Source organism: Harpia harpyja, chromosome Z (genome assembly GCF_026419915.1).
Source record: "Harpia harpyja isolate bHarHar1 chromosome Z, bHarHar1 primary haplotype, whole genome shotgun sequence".
NCBI classification, from domain to species: Eukaryota; Metazoa; Chordata; class Aves; order Accipitriformes; family Accipitridae; genus Harpia; species Harpia harpyja.
In genome coordinates this window covers 76,692,647-76,707,982 of record NC_068969.1, presented here as the reverse complement: position 1 = coordinate 76,707,982, position 15,336 = coordinate 76,692,647, and the positions used below count along the sequence as shown (strand labels likewise).

The 15,336-nt window shown below is 44.2% G+C and overlaps 1 protein-coding gene across 2 annotated transcripts in view; it reads right to left on the bottom strand.

The window, feature by feature from the left end:
• Window positions 1-5,354, bottom strand: part of GDA (guanine deaminase) — a 36,113-nt gene extending 30,759 nt beyond the window's left edge. Inside the window, exon 1 of one of the 2 annotated variants that reach the window (XM_052777174.1) lies at window positions 5,118-5,354. In XM_052777174.1, coding sequence (XP_052633134.1) covers window positions 5,118-5,240 — 123 coding nt within the window. In that variant the 5' untranslated portion in view covers window positions 5,241-5,354. The remainder of the gene's footprint in view (window positions 1-5,117) is intronic. The other variant, XM_052777173.1, reaches the window with a different exon arrangement.
• Between the last annotated feature and the right edge of the window lie 9,982 nt (window positions 5,355-15,336).

The window sequence follows — 15,336 nt, the reverse complement described above, 5'->3', positions numbered from 1 at the left end:
TGACTATCAAGTTTGATTTTGAGATACCTACTTACAATCCAGTGAATAACCGCACCTACTTTGTAACTTGTAAGAAAACAATTAAGTGATTCTCAAGTAATACACAGGCAGAACTGCACAGACCTCAGTGTCCACTGGCATTCCTGCTACATACCACCATGCTAGCAGTATGGTCGTTTGTTGTGGAGGTGTGCGACAGCCTTACGGGAATTCAATTACAGTATTCAAAACCAGAAGGGTCAAATTAATTGCTTTGCCTAGGACTGACTGGCACTGAGCTAAGTATTTTCTAATTTTCTGCTTGTGTCATTAATGTTGGGGTTTTTTTATTTTTTAAGTGCCTAGGAAGAGAAAAGAAATTGAGGGAAAAAACATGGATAATATTTTCATTTTCCAGAACAGACTAAAAGCATGCCTAAGATCTTTGTTTATTTCAAAAAAACTACAATCTGGAGCCTAACTCAGCCCCATTTGACTCCTAGAGGACATCGACTCTACTTCTGCTGAGTTTCTGTTGCCAAGTTAGAATTTTAGCACACTTTCGGTTTATTTTTAAATTCCATGGTATTTTAATCTACAACATGACTCTTGGCAGCTGAATTCTCAACTCTTTAATTCTCTGGTCTGGCAATAATAGGCATGACAACTGTCCAAGAAACAAAGACTGGGGAGTCTAAGAACTACGATGTCCACAACAGGCTCCAGGCAGGATCTGGGTTTCCACAGCACTTGACAGAGTAGAGGTCCCTGCTGCCTCCTCAGCCCAAAGACTGTCTGTCCTGGGCATTCAGGAATTCTTGCCCAACCACAGCTTCTGCCAGAAACCAACTAATGGTCTTCTAACTCCTTTGGTATAAGAGCTCGTTCCTCTAAGTTCAAGGGAGTAATCTTACTGCTGTTGGCATCCTTCTGCCCCATGAAGATTCCCACACTGAGGGCCTGTACCACCCTCATGTCAGCAGTTTCCAAGGCAGCAATTAAAAAAACATGTAAAGGCAAGATCAAATAGTTGTAAATAGGAAGGAACTTAGGAGGAAGATTGAGAGGACCAAAAGAGCACTGATTAGCAGTTATTTGCAGGCCCGTTTTTTTATGTGTATGACATTACCTTTTGCATTTTCTATTTTTTCTATAGAGAAAAATAAGCAAAGGCTGCTAAACTATAGACAAGAAGTTTTTGGCTGCCTAGTCTTTTAAATGCACATATGGCTTATATGATTTACATTGTTTAAAGTGCAGATGTTTTAAGTTTTTGTCAGAGAAAAAGTATTAAAATCATACCATATAAATAAATACCACACTAGCAAAAATTGCAAGAATATTGTAGTCCATCAATACTTCACATGAAGCAGCATCTCTCTTCTTCTAAAGAGGAATATAGCCAGCTTAATTAGCTATATATCTGCAGAGGGCTTAGAATACAGACCTAATGAAATTTCTGATGAGCAATAAAGAAAATGTCACTCAGATGCTGAAGTCAAAATGGATGCAGAATGAGTAATGTTAGAGCTGCTTGGAAAAAAAAAAAGGAAAGGAAAAAAAAAGAAATAAAAAAGGGAAAGAGAGAGAAAAACATGAAACACCAGATGGCAAATTCTGGAAACAGGCGTTGCCATGGAAAAGAAGTGGCTATTATATACTCTTAGGGTGCAGATAAATAAAACACTTAAATCATGGAAGAATGAAAAAAATTTTTCAAGGGAGCTGGACATATGAATTTAACCCTAAACCTGAGACCTGGTCCATTACTGTTGAATATGGCAATGGATGAATCAGCAAGACAGCTATACTCTTTTTGAACAAACTTCCCAACAGAACTCCTTGGTCACCCAAGAGATGTTCCCCATTGCTTTAGGATGCATTTGGGCCAGTTCTGGCCACCTCTAACGCTGAATGCTTTAAGGTCTTTGAGGCCTCAGACTTGGACATTTGCTTGAGTATTTACTTGTACATTCAAGGTAACCAACCTGGTGCATGAGTCCTTTAAATTAGTTCTGGACCTTAACAGTGTAAAAGCAAGAAAAAATTCTATGGCAGAGTCACTACAGAGTCTAGAGAAGTGCACAGGCAAGACTAAGACCTTCGGCTTGTAAAGAAGGAAGTCAAGGACAATAACCAGCACTTTGGGGAAGGTGTGTCACAAAAAGCAGGATCAACAGCTGCTAACACCAGTGCCCAAACACTTCAATCAGTTCTGATGTTTCACCCATGGGATGGGGCTAAAGGATCCTAAGATGAAGAGCTGAGACCTCCCTACCCTGGTGCCTAGCTCAGGCCTTTTTTATTCCAAGAGATGTCCAAAGCTCCTTCATCAATGCATAGCTGGCCCACTAAACTATGCACCAACCCTGATGCAGTAAACCCTGACTGCCTCCAAGCACCACAGTGCAAATAACTTTGCTACCAAAAGAATGGAAAGTGAACGATACTGGCAGAAGGAACGCAGGTGGTTTTGATCCAACCGTGCCTGTGTTGCTTTGTTTCTGGCTATGACATTCACAGATGAGCATGAGTTAGGGGTCCATCCTTCTTTCCCCTCCCACATGCTTCTCTTCCTTCCCTGTTCCTGCAATGATTAGCTGACTTTTGCAATTAGAGACATGATGCCAATTGCTTGCCTAGTTCCCAAAACTGGAATGTGAGGCTACATGAGAGACAGGAGCACTTACTAGCCCCAGCTCCTGAACAAACAGCCCAACCCGCTAAGAAAGGCTAAGCAACGAATTCCAGATGGATGTTGGTGCCTTGGTACCTTCCTCCTTGTACAGCTAACATACCTCACTTGCTACTCTAGCTGGCTTAAATCAAACACTTGTGTCTGACAGTACTTCACAATGTTAACTCTTATTGCACAACTCTTGCTCTTTTCATGGCTTCAACAGGGGCTTTAGGCTTAATACTTGTTCTATTTCCTTAATATTCTACTCAGCTAAATTAATTACACCAACATTTCAATAACTCACATTTTACATCTCTGTTTATTTTCTTTATCCTGAGGCATGCTACTCTTTCTGTTCGCCATTCCTCAAAAGTGGCACCACACTGCTCTGCAAACAGCTCAGTTAAACACAGTCCTTATTTTGCTAACTGAATGATAACTTAACTCCCTGACAGCAGCATTTTGCTTGCTAAAGCTCCCTTTTCATCTACAGGCAAAGCAGAGAGAGCTGACATTTAATCTGTGGCTTTTACCAGCCAAGTATGCCCATGTGCAGCAGGGGTCTGGGCAGTGTTTTTGTGGTGCTGGTTGTATGCTCCCGTTCCTCGGAGGACACGCAGCAACTCACACTGGAGAACAAGACCTGGCTGTTAAAAAAGCCTATCTGTCAGGGGCTGTGCAAGGTTTTTCCATTATGGAGTCGGCAACATGAGGCAAAGAATGATACCTTTTCAGTTAAACTTACTTCTTTGGGAGTAATACTGAAACAGTTTTGGTGTAAATTTGGACAATAAAGGTAAGCCATTTTCCAACCACCATGTCCTTCCTGAAAAGCCAACTCCTCCATGGTTCCACTGGAAGTTCTGCATGAGATTAAATTGTGACTAATAGCCTAAAGGGTACCAAAACTGATTGTATCAGACCCTGGAATAGTAAAATGCCAAGAATTTGAATTAAAAAGAGAAGAAACCGAAAGTCCTTGTTACTGTACTCTGGTGGAAGTTTTATTTTTGGACAACAGTGTTTACTGGAAAATATTTTTTTTAAAACAACTGCATGGGAGTGTGCCAATTTATGCAAGGAAAACAATATCCAGTGAATCCTTGTTCACTAGGAGAAGGGAGGAGAGTGACTGAGAGCACAAATCCCTAGGTATAGCTTACTGAGGTACCTGGTTTTCAAGATCACTTAAAGGTCTTGATCTCCTAAGAATGCTGAGTAGGGACTCTTTTCCAGAAATTGCCATTAGAGAGGGCAGGATGGGGTATGAGTTTCTGCCCCCTCCACCTGAGTTATACAAACCAAACCCTTCTTTCATTCAGTTCTATTGTTTTTAGTTGACACCTGCCAATACAGGGTTATGTACGTTTTTATTCCCCTCCCATACGTCAAAATACAGCTTCTCATAGACTTTGCTATGCCTTGCACCAGACTTTTCAAGAGCTGTAAGAGGGCTGTCGTGAAGCAGGCCCTCATGGACCTGTATGAACAGAGAAAATAAACACTGTGAGGTCTCAAAGTGTGCTCTGCACAAATTTCAAATGCTGCTGAAGCATGACACACTGAAGCCTGTTATTTAGCCGCAAGAAAGAAAAGGACCTTTTTTATTATATATTGGGCACCTATGCATGTTATTGAGTCTCTAAGAAATTACCAGTCTACCTACACACCGTGCACTGTGAAACTTGAGTCTCACCTATGATACTGTTAACGGAATGGTAGGGCTTCCCTGCCAGAATCGATCTTGCATTCTCTGCAAGGGCAACACTTGTTTTAAACTTGGCTTGTACCACTAACATGGCCAACATCATCACCTTCCTAACTCTTTATGGGTATATGCATTGGTTTTGCTTGTGACAAGAAAAAAAAAAAAAGCCTCGCACAGGAGGCTGTGCGTAAGTACAGGGGGTACACTGCAATTACTCACCATCATTATTTTGATACTTAGAGAATGAAAAACCTGCTTGTGAAACTGAAAGAAAACGGAGAGAGTCTGAAGGAATGCCCGGTCCAGGCTACCGTTTTGGAAACATTCAGCACGCTTCAAAAAAAGACTTAGGCTACTTGCAGACTCCTGCCAAGCACGTAACGCGCCAGCCCCGTTACCTCCGGCTCCTGCGAGCGTGAAATCCCTTCCCCGCGGCTCTCTTCTCTGCCCGACAGGCACCGAGTACTTCGAGTACGATGATTTTCCACTTTCCCCCTCCGGACCGGCGGAGACGGCCCTGCCCCTCACCACCCCCGGACCGGGTCTCGGGACCGAAAAAGGTCGTTTTCACCCCGCGCCAAGGGGACGCTGGCGGAGAGCGGGACACCGGGAGACCTCCGCCCCGGCGGAGCGGCGCGGGACGGCGCCTGGGGCATCTCCCCCCGGCCGCCCACAGCAGCCGCCCCACAACACGCCCCTTCCCTCGCACGCCCCCCGGGCCCCCGGGCCCCCGGCCCCCCCCGGGCTCACCGTCCCGCTATCGTCCACCCCCAGCAGATGTTCGTGGAGGATCTCCATGGGCGCGGAGCGGCTGGAGTGCACGAAGGTCCCCCTGAAGACGTGGGCGAGCGGCGGTCGCTGCGGGGAGCCCATGGCGGCGGCGGAGGCGGCGGGCGGGCCGGCGGCCGCTGGCGGCGATCGCTGAGCCGTGGCGGAGTCGGCCGGGAGCTGCCACCCAGCGGACTGCCGCCCCTCGGTGTCTCCCGGTGCCGGCGGAGCTTTTCAGAGCTCTCGCCAAATCCCCACCCCCCGGTGACTTTCCCTTCGGGGAGTGGTTTCGGCGGAGGGAGGGCGGCAGGCCGGAGGGCGGGAGGCGCCCGCGGGCGGGCGGGAGGAGCGCGGGGTGCACACCCCCCCCCGCTCCCCCGCCCCAAAGCGTCAGCCTCCCCCACCGCCTGACCCCCCTGCAGGGATGGGTCCTCGGCCGGGTGAGCGGCGCAGAAGCCTGGAGCGAAGCCCAGTGGGCTTTGGGGTCCCGGTTACTTCCCGGGAAGCGGCGAGAGACCCGACAAGGTGTCTGGCGTTACTCGGCGAGTGACTGGCAACCCACTTTTGCAACCAACCTGTAGGCTGTAACCACTTTAGGAAGTTTCATGCACAGGTTGGGTTTGTACGCTTGCTCTGCCACAAGCTGCCAGCGGCTTGGAACCTGTTGCTCTGTGCCTGGAGCGCTAGGAAACGGATTGGACATTCTGAAGTAGAATAGACCGAGTTTTAAAATACTACAAACTTTAAACATTCATTTTGAGGTGGCAGTTACGGCTTCGTTCCACCTCTTGTGTTGTACGCAGTGCTCCAGGATGAATCTCTCGGGCTGTCTCCTCAGTCCTTGGCCTGTGTACTGCACGTTAGTAGGGTGTAGGAGTAGAAACTAGATGCCAGCCGAGGTACCAGAACTACCAGAAGAAAGCAGCCAAGTGCCTCATTCAGCGGAGACGGTCTACAGAAAGAGCGAACGCAGCCTCAGGAAAACGAAAGGCAGAGAAAAACGAATTTTGTTAACCCAGAGGACCGCACTTCCAAGACCGTCTTCTGCTCCAACAACCTAGGTCAAAGTCCATCATGAAGACGTGCTCAGAGGATCGCTAGGGAGAATATTGGGGTAAGACTTCCCGGGGCCAGAATGATGTACTACGCCAAGGATAACACCACGAGCGTCCCCTGAATTTCCATTTGAAGGTACCTTTCTTCATCAGGTTGTCAAGTGATGAATGAACTGGGCACTAAGGGCATTGACACGGTCATTCTCAAAGCTGGGTTGCGAAATTTGTCACTTCATAGCTTACCATTAAAAGACCTTTGAGCTTCCCACTGTGCTGATGCTAATCAAATGTATAGCCGATGATCTTTCCTACAAGCTCTCTGGACCAATGGTGCGAGGAGAGAAAGAGAGAGTGGGAAAGCACAGAATGAATTTAATATTAGTCTGCTATGGGCACGGCACCAGCCTTTACCTTGCCTTCTTTGCGTGGGAATGCTTTAGGTTGCTGTGAAGGAAGTTTAAAAAAATAGTGGACTAACTGATGCCAACTGAATGATCTTACTTGGACTTTGCTATCAACTTAGTCAGGCCACGTGCGAAAGTGCCTCTTAGGCGCTGACATAGGTAATTTCTTGTGAGAGGTCCTGTAGTTGGAGAAGAATCCCAATGAGGTAGAATGGATTCTTTAAGACACGTGGCAGTTTTTTATTGTATTTCTAATCTCTTTGACATGAGAAGCTAGCAAACAAAACAAAACAGAACACAAATCGGTCTTGCAGGTTAATCTAGTTTGGAGAATAAACTGACATGAGAACCCTTCATGCAATTCAGTTTGCTTACAACACTGTAATACTTCCTGCTTCCTTGAACAGGAGAGTCATAAAGGTTAAAAAATAGCACCAAAAGCCTTTTAAATTTGCACTTGCAAAAGCCCTCTTACAAAGGTGTTTCTCAGGGTGATACTGCTGTGTTTATTAAGGCTGCGGCTGAAATGAACTGTATTCCAAGCTGTGACCCCAGGCGAGGAAAATTGTCTTTTGCCGTATGAAGGAAAAGGAGTGAGAGATGGGCTGGTTCTGCCACTGAATAACAAAAGGTAGAGGGAGTAGAGCTGAGAAATGGGGTGAACGGAGACCAAGCCCTGCAGAGGTGCGTTCACTTGCTCCTCCTGTGAACAGAGGAGTGGAAAGCACTTTCCCCAGCAATAGCTACTACTCCGTACAACCTGCCTCTGCCCTCGTGGCAGCAGCTAGCCTGATTTTCTCAGTGTTTTGGGTCTGTGTGGTGGGGTTTTGTTAGCAGGGGAGTGGCTGCAGGGGTGGCTCCTGTGAGAAGCTGCTAGAAGGTTCCCTGCTCCAAGTCGGACCCACCGCTGGCCCAGGCGGAGCCCATCAGTGACAGTGGTAGCACCTCTGGGAGAACAGATTTGAGAAGGGGAACCTGCAGTGAGTAGGGGGATCGGAATGTGAGAGGAACCCCTCTGCAGACACCGAGGTCAGTGAGGAAGGAGGGGAGGAGGAGCGCCAGCAGAGGGGCTGCCCCTGCAGCCCGTGGTGGGACGGCAGGCTGTCCGCCCCCGGCCCATGGAGGGGAGCGGGGGAGCAGGTGCCCACCTGCAGCCCGGGGAGGACCCCATGCCAGAGCAGGGGGATGCCCCTGGCCGTGACTCCGTGGGAAAGCCTGAGCTGGAGCAGTCTGTGCCTGAAGGACTGCAGCCCACGGAAGGGACCCACACTGGAGAAGTTTGTGAAGAACTGCAGCCCATGGGAAGGACTCAATGTTGGAAAAGTTTGTGGAGAACTGTCTCCTGTTGGAGGCACCCCACGGTGGAGCAGGGGAAGAGCGTGATGAGTCCCGCCCCTGAAGAGGAAGTGGCAGAGATAACATGTGATGAACTGACCCCAACCCCCATTCCCTTTCCCCCTGCGCTGCCGGGGGGAGGAGATAGAGAGAACCGGGAGTGGACTTGTGCCAGGAAGGAGGGAGGGGTGGGGGGAAGGTGTTCTAAGGTTTGGTTTCACTTCTCAATATCCTTGGTTTTATTTGATTGCTTGTAAATTAAATTGATTTTGTTTTTTCCCCAAGTTGAGTCTGGTTTTTTTGCCCATGACCGTAAGTGGTGAGTGATCCCTCCCAGTCCTTGTGTCGACCCACGAGCTTTTCTTTGTATTTTCTGCTCTCTATCTCACCCGGGAGAAGGACTAAGGAAGCAGCCTTGTGGTGTTTTGTTACTGGCTGGGCTTAAACCACGACACCAAGGTAGCTCAGTCCCACTGTATGCTGTCCTCTCCAGCATGTTGCCCTCAGTACCTGTGTGCTTCACTTAAATCAGACTACACACAGATTCTGGCTTCAAATCCTGAGCTCTTGTGCTGGCTGCTACACAGACACACGTACACTACTGTCCAAAGTAATATTCAGCAGAGCTCACTGTTCCTGAGAAACCTTTTTGTTGCATTTGATGGGGATGTGAGCTGCTCCTGAGAATCTTAGACTGCTTCAGCCCTGGTTTGCCATTAAAAATCTCAGGGGTTTCCTCCAGGTACCTTACATAAAGGGTGATACTTAGTCCAGTGATTTTAGTGAGATTTAATCCAGCCAGTATTTATGCATGAGAAGAAAATCAAAACCACAGTTTCTTCCTTCTGACAGTTTCTTCCTTTAGCACTTTAAGGGAGAAATCTCAATAACAAACACTGTTAATGATAAATTTATTGCCATAAGTGGGTTCCAAACACTCTGAAGTTGTATAATTTCACTGTTAAAAGAACTAGAGGTCTCTTCTGCTTTTTCCAGCTGTCATGTGGGAGAGCATGGGAGCCCGTGAAGAGGGCTGGTGGAAGAATGGTTAACACCCTTCCCTCCTCCCAGACATTTTTTTGGTTATCAGTTTGCACCAGTTACACATGCATGCTCTAGATATTGTCATGGCTCAAGATGAGACCTTGGCCAGCTATGAAAAATGGAGTCCTTCTTCCAAGATATTATAAGAGGATTGCACTGATGTACATTTAATTTTGCTGGGATATGCTGGGCTAGGCACTTTACCTCCTTGGATAGAAATTTAATGCTCTGTTGTGACTGTTACATACTAATTAACTTAAAGAGTGAATGAACTAACTTTCTCTTTTTTGCCAATTGAGGGTCTGGAGATAGAGATTTAGCTTCTTACAAATTACGTAATGTTTTGTTTGAATAGCATTTTAAAATAAATCATAGCTCTAGAAACTCCTTGAAATCATCATACCTGTATTAACACATTTACATTAAAGTACATAATCACTGTACTTTGATCTACTGCTGTTACAAAAAAAAAGTCTGTCTCACGTTCAGTAGCTTTTCAGACTCTCTTTGTCTTGTAAATCATTGTCTCCCAGTCAATTACAGAAATTAGTCTTTAGGCTGAGTCCTGAAGCCAAACAACTTCAGGACTAGAAGAATATCAGTCAGTGTACTTCTAGGAGCACAGGGACAGATTTTAGCAGGATTGGAGTGTCTTCATTCTCATTAATGCTGTCACTTTCTGATCTTTTTTCACGTGGTACACTATACAAAGAAAGTATTCAATGCCTTGTTTCAAAGTTTCAGAGCACCTAAGCTGATCCTGCGACATCTGAGAAATACAAGAAAAAGGAACTTGTTTCTCCCCCGTGCTTTCAAAAAATAGTTGATGGGGTACATGCCACCAAACAGAAGCTCCTATTGTCAGGACTCTGCTGAGGTAAGTCCCTGTGGAGCCTGAGCATCAGAGTACAGTAATTATTTTTCTGATATAGAAATGAATGTTCTTATTGCATTTTATGGTCAAAATGTACCTTGTATATAATTTGTAACATAGCAACTACGTCAATGGAGAGAAAAAATATTTATCCGCTATTGAGTGATTTTTGTCTGTGAAAGAAAGGCCTGAGTATGCAGCAAATACTTGGTATTATTCAGAAAAGAAAGTGAAGTATGATAATATCTACTCTCAAGTGTGAAATTAAGTTGAGAGCTAGGGTTAATGCAGCACAGGCTACTTCAAGAACCGCATTTTCCCTGAGGCATTTATATCATCAACATCTGTTTACAATACTTTATTTTTCCAAGTCCATCTAAATCTGAAAATTACCCCATCCAAAAAGACTAAGAAGTAGTGACCATACATACAAGCTCCATTTAATTTACCATCATGGGCATTCACTCTGCAGGTCCCAGACAGAGCGTTCAGCCTTTGATTCCCAAGTCTACAAAGGCTTGGGGAGACAAGGCTCAGACACCTCCAAGGGAAGGTGGAGTTACCTTCTGACGCTTTCCACCTCCAAAAGGGGCCAGTACTGGCACGGTACTGTCATAAAATATCCTATCGTTAAAATTTAAAGATAATACGTTCTTGTTCACTGGTATGTAATTACCTGAAGAACAGATTGGCTGATGTTAGTTTTAACACTGATAAAGATTTTCTGTTTTCCTGCCAAGGCTTGTCCCTAACAGGAATTGTAGTAACTAAGCCAGAGAAGTTCTTAAGAAGATCCAGGTAATACTACACAAGTATCAGAAAAACTCATCTCTCACTAGAAGTGCAAGCATGAATGGGTGAAACATGCCAAAAGATTTTGTTGGCAAACTTGTTTTCAGTTTCCACAAGACACAGAGGATGAATCAATACGCGTGCTAGACTTCAACTCTGATCGTGCTTGGAGAGAATAGAACAGAACTTGAGTGTCTGCTGTTGTTAACAGAGGTTTATGGGGAACAATTGGACCAGGACTTGGTGTAGTTGCCTGAGCCCTTTCACTGAGAAAACTTTATCTGTGAAATTACATTACATGGTGAATGCAACACGTAATAGAATGAGATCAGCTGATTTCTAGTCATGGCATCATCATAAACCACTCTACTTAACCGTTTTAAAAAACTGGCTTGCTAGTCTCATTTTCATGCTCAAAATCCGTAGAACCAAATAATATACTTCAAAATATTGTCAGTGACTAGACATTTATCTAACTTTGCATTACTAGCAGAAGATAAAACCATTAAGATGTGTAGGCAAAAGTAGTCACAAGGAATTGAAGTTACTATTGATTTCCTCTGTAATGCTGTCCACACATGAACACTATTCCTGCTTTAAAGAGGAGCAAGTGACTGCTTTTTCCTTCTCTAGCCTTGCCTGGCAGTGGTGACTGATAATCCTGATGAGCTCAGTTGTCCAATGTGCTTCCACTTATGCTGGAATTAATTTTCTTCTCCAGTGATTTGTGAACTCTGAACCATGATGAGTAACCTAACTTACAAACATAATTAATAATGCATGCATCCAAACCTACTCCTGTAAAAAAAGCTTAATAATTGCAATGTGTTAACCAAGGGTTGCATTTCTAAACTGTACGAAGGACTTCTTCATGTGTGCTAGTGTTCAGTCAGGTAGTAAAATCATCATGAAAGGTTTTGTGATCAGGTTGGAGGAAGTCTATTAGAAATATAAAACTAATATCACAGTATTATTATTTCATCACTTTATTCCAGAAGATATTAAAACATACATATATACTGTGAGAATTAAAAAAAAATTCAAACACTTATTGAATTCCAGTAGTAATAGTGGTGTGTGTAAACTGAATTAACTAACTTTTTTATTCACAGATACATAGTTTTATGTATTACAAGCTCTGGAATTGAAAAGGAATTTATTTCTATGACCTGTTGACAGAAAGTTTCCTCTTTCCATCCAAACCAGTGTTTCTAAGCCATCTAAAAATGGCAGTCTCTTATTTGAGGTATACCACATTTCCAACTTCCCAATAGTTCCTCTTAGAGAAAAAGAGGGAGAAGGAAGGAGGGAAGGAGGAAGGGGAGGAAGAAAGGAAGGAACTTATCGATGATAACTATTATGTAGATGTGCATGTCAGTATTATTTACCCAGGTTCAATCTGAGAAGTTGATAAAAGCCCCCTTACACCGCCAAAAGGCAAATACATACAATGAGTGGGAAAAAGTGGAATTTTGTCACATAAAGGTTGATCAAAATATTCATTGTTTCCCAAACACTTCACAACCTCACCCCTTTCCTAACAGGCTTTTATGGAATGCTGCCTACTGCCTAAGAAGTCCTATAGTACTGGTCAGTGTCCTCTGTGAGGACCACATGGACATGTCAAAAAATATGATTTCCTAAGGCTGCAAAAGAACAGATGTTGATGGGCCTTAATCTTTCCTGTATCTGTTTCCTTAGTCCTAGGTTTTGTCTATGTTTCGCTTGTGTTTTCCAGAGGGTTTTCAGTAGTGCAAATCTTTCTCATAAAATTACTGTTTTATCTTGCTTGCTGATTCTCAAGCGCTCTTATAACTTCAAAGTACTACATGTGTGTGCCATATTGGCATCCAATAAATGTGTTTATGCTAGCCATTTACTGTGCTGGACATGCAAATTTCCTTGACAGGATTTTGGGGGTGGGGGCAGGGGGTGGGGTGGGGGGCAGATTTGTCTTGTGTCTACATTTAGAGTCATGCAGTGTCCACCTGTGTGCACCACTTGTGTGCTTGGCATGGTTTCCCTCTTGGTTGGAGGGAACCCATGATGACATTGCATGCAGGAAGCCACATAGAGGTCCCCACCTGCAATGTGTCTGCAAGGTTCTTCAGTAGTTTGCTCTTTCCACATGCACACGTTTCTGTTAGTAAAGACTAGGCAGTCTGGTTAAACCACAACAGATGTTTCTACAGAAATCTGGTTTCACTTATCAGCTATAGACACATTCGTCTGGGAATCACTTATTAGGTGTGAGCACATGGTGCGTACGAAAGACCAGCAACTAGCATGAGCTCTCTTGCTGGTAAACACAATGTGGGTATGTAATTCTAGAACCACAACAGATAGCATCAAATCAAACCCTCATGCCTTTGAATCACACCAGTAAGTAAGGTGAGATCCTTAAGCCATTAAGGACAGTGTCGCACACAACGTCCTTGTCACTAAATTAGAGAGATACGTGTTTGATGGATGGACTATTGGATGGGTAAGGAACTGGCTGGATGACTGTATCCAAAGAGTTACAGTCAATGCCTCAATGTCTAAATAGAGTGTAACAAGTGGTGTCCCTCAGGGGTCTGTACTGGGACCGGTACTCTTCAGTATCTTTATTAATGACATAAACAGCGGGATTGAGTGCATCCTCAGCAAGTTTGCGGATGGCACCAAGCTGAGTGGTGCAGTGGATATGCTTGAGGGAAGGGATGCTGGCCAGAGGGACAGGTTTGAGGAGTGAGCCAATATGACCCTCATGAAGTTCAAAAAAGCCAAGTGCAAGGTCCTGCACCTGGGTCAGGGCAATCACCAGTGTCAGTAGAGGCTGAGTGATGAATGGATTGAGAGCAGCCCTGCAGAGAAGGATGTGGAGATACTGGTAGATGAAAAATTAGACAGGAATCAGCAATGTGCACTTGCAGCCCTGAAAGCCAATTGTATGCTGGGGTCCATAAAAATAATTGTAGCCAGCAGGTTGAGAGAAGTGATTCTCCCCCTCTACTCTGCTCTCATGAGACCCCACCTGGAGTATTGCATCCAGTTCTGGAGTCCCCAGTAGAAGAAAGACATTGACCTGCTTGAGCGGGTCCAGAGGAGGGCCATGAAAATGATCAGAGGGCTGGAACACCTCTCCCATGAAGAAAGACTGAGAGAGTTGGGGTTGTTCAGCCTGGAGAAGAAAAGGCTCCAAGGGAGACTTTATTGTGGCCTTTCAATATATATTCTTTCTTATACATACCTTATATAATTATTTCTTCGAGAAAGACTTTTACCAGGGTCTTTAGTGACAGGACAAGGGGTAACAGTTAAACTGAAAGAGGGTGGATTGAGACTGGACATAAGAAAGAAATTATTTACTGGAAGGGTGATAAGACACTGGGACAGGTTGACCAGAGAAGTTGTTGATGTCCCATCCCTGGAAGTGTTCAAGGTCAGGTTGGACGGGGCTTTGAGCAACCTGATCTAGTGGAAGATGTCCCTGCCCATGGCAGAGGGGTTGGACTAGATGAGCTTTAAAGGTCCAAAAAACCCAGACCATTCTGTGATTCTAAGTATCCGCCTGCTTCTGAAGATACCAGTCTATTTTTTTTCCCAAAGTTAATAACAGTGTTCACGATTTTATAGTGTGCTATTTCTCTTGAATCTGAAGTTGACATCTGGGAAACACAGTCACACACCCCATGCCGTTATTGACACCTCCAGAAGGGAATCCTGACAGAATTCACAAAAGCATCATAGGGCTTCTCCCAAAACCAATGCCAAGGCAAACTTGTTCTGCTGGAAATGCACCTGCAAAAGCTGTGCAGAAACTGTACTGACTGGAGCATTATGAACACATACACAGACAGCATACTGCCACAAAGCAGAAAACCCTGACATGGAGACATGTAGAGGCCATGTATTAATGGTAAGAGGCATTGGATCAGTTCTCCTTTTTAGGCAAGTGTTGTCCAACAACATTGTTTCATCATGCTTGTCATTCCTTATTTCTTCATCTTAATTTATTGACTAGCATCGTAACTAACAGCTCTTTTTCCATTCTGTTTTTTATATGACTCCTATTTATGCTGCAGTCTTTCTGCTGCTTATGAATACTATCAGATTCAGGTTTGTTTTCAGATGTATTTGTTGTCTTGCAGCAGTCGAGGATTGCTGTGGTTTGTACAATATTTTCTTCAGACTTCCTTAAAACTTTGAGTAGAATTCCCTATTTTTTGTTAATGTGCTTTTCAATTTTTCACATTAGTGATAGTTAGAGATTTCCTTTTTGTTTCAGTTTTAAGCTTAAACACTATACTTGAGGTTGTTAAACTGGGTTGTGTTCCATGGCTGTTCCCTTCAACCATACACACAGCTAAATTTATATAAAGAAGGCACAACTGTGATCCTGTAGTCTGATCATCTATGTAATATGCACCATTGGCAATGCCTGAGGTTATGCATATTTGAGTATATCTCTAGGAAGTTGTTGATACATAATTTGCCAGTAATGGAGAATTCATTATGGCCTTTAATAAGATATGCCAAATTATTTTTATTGATAATGATCTTTCCTGGAAAAAAGGAAGAAAGGCACCTTATTTATAATTTGAATTTGTTTACCTTGGATTTCCAGACACAATATTTTTATATTGAGTTGAAAAACCCCTTATGAAAGCTGCACTTTCATTGAGATCAAGCAGAACCCTTCACTCTCCCTTTGA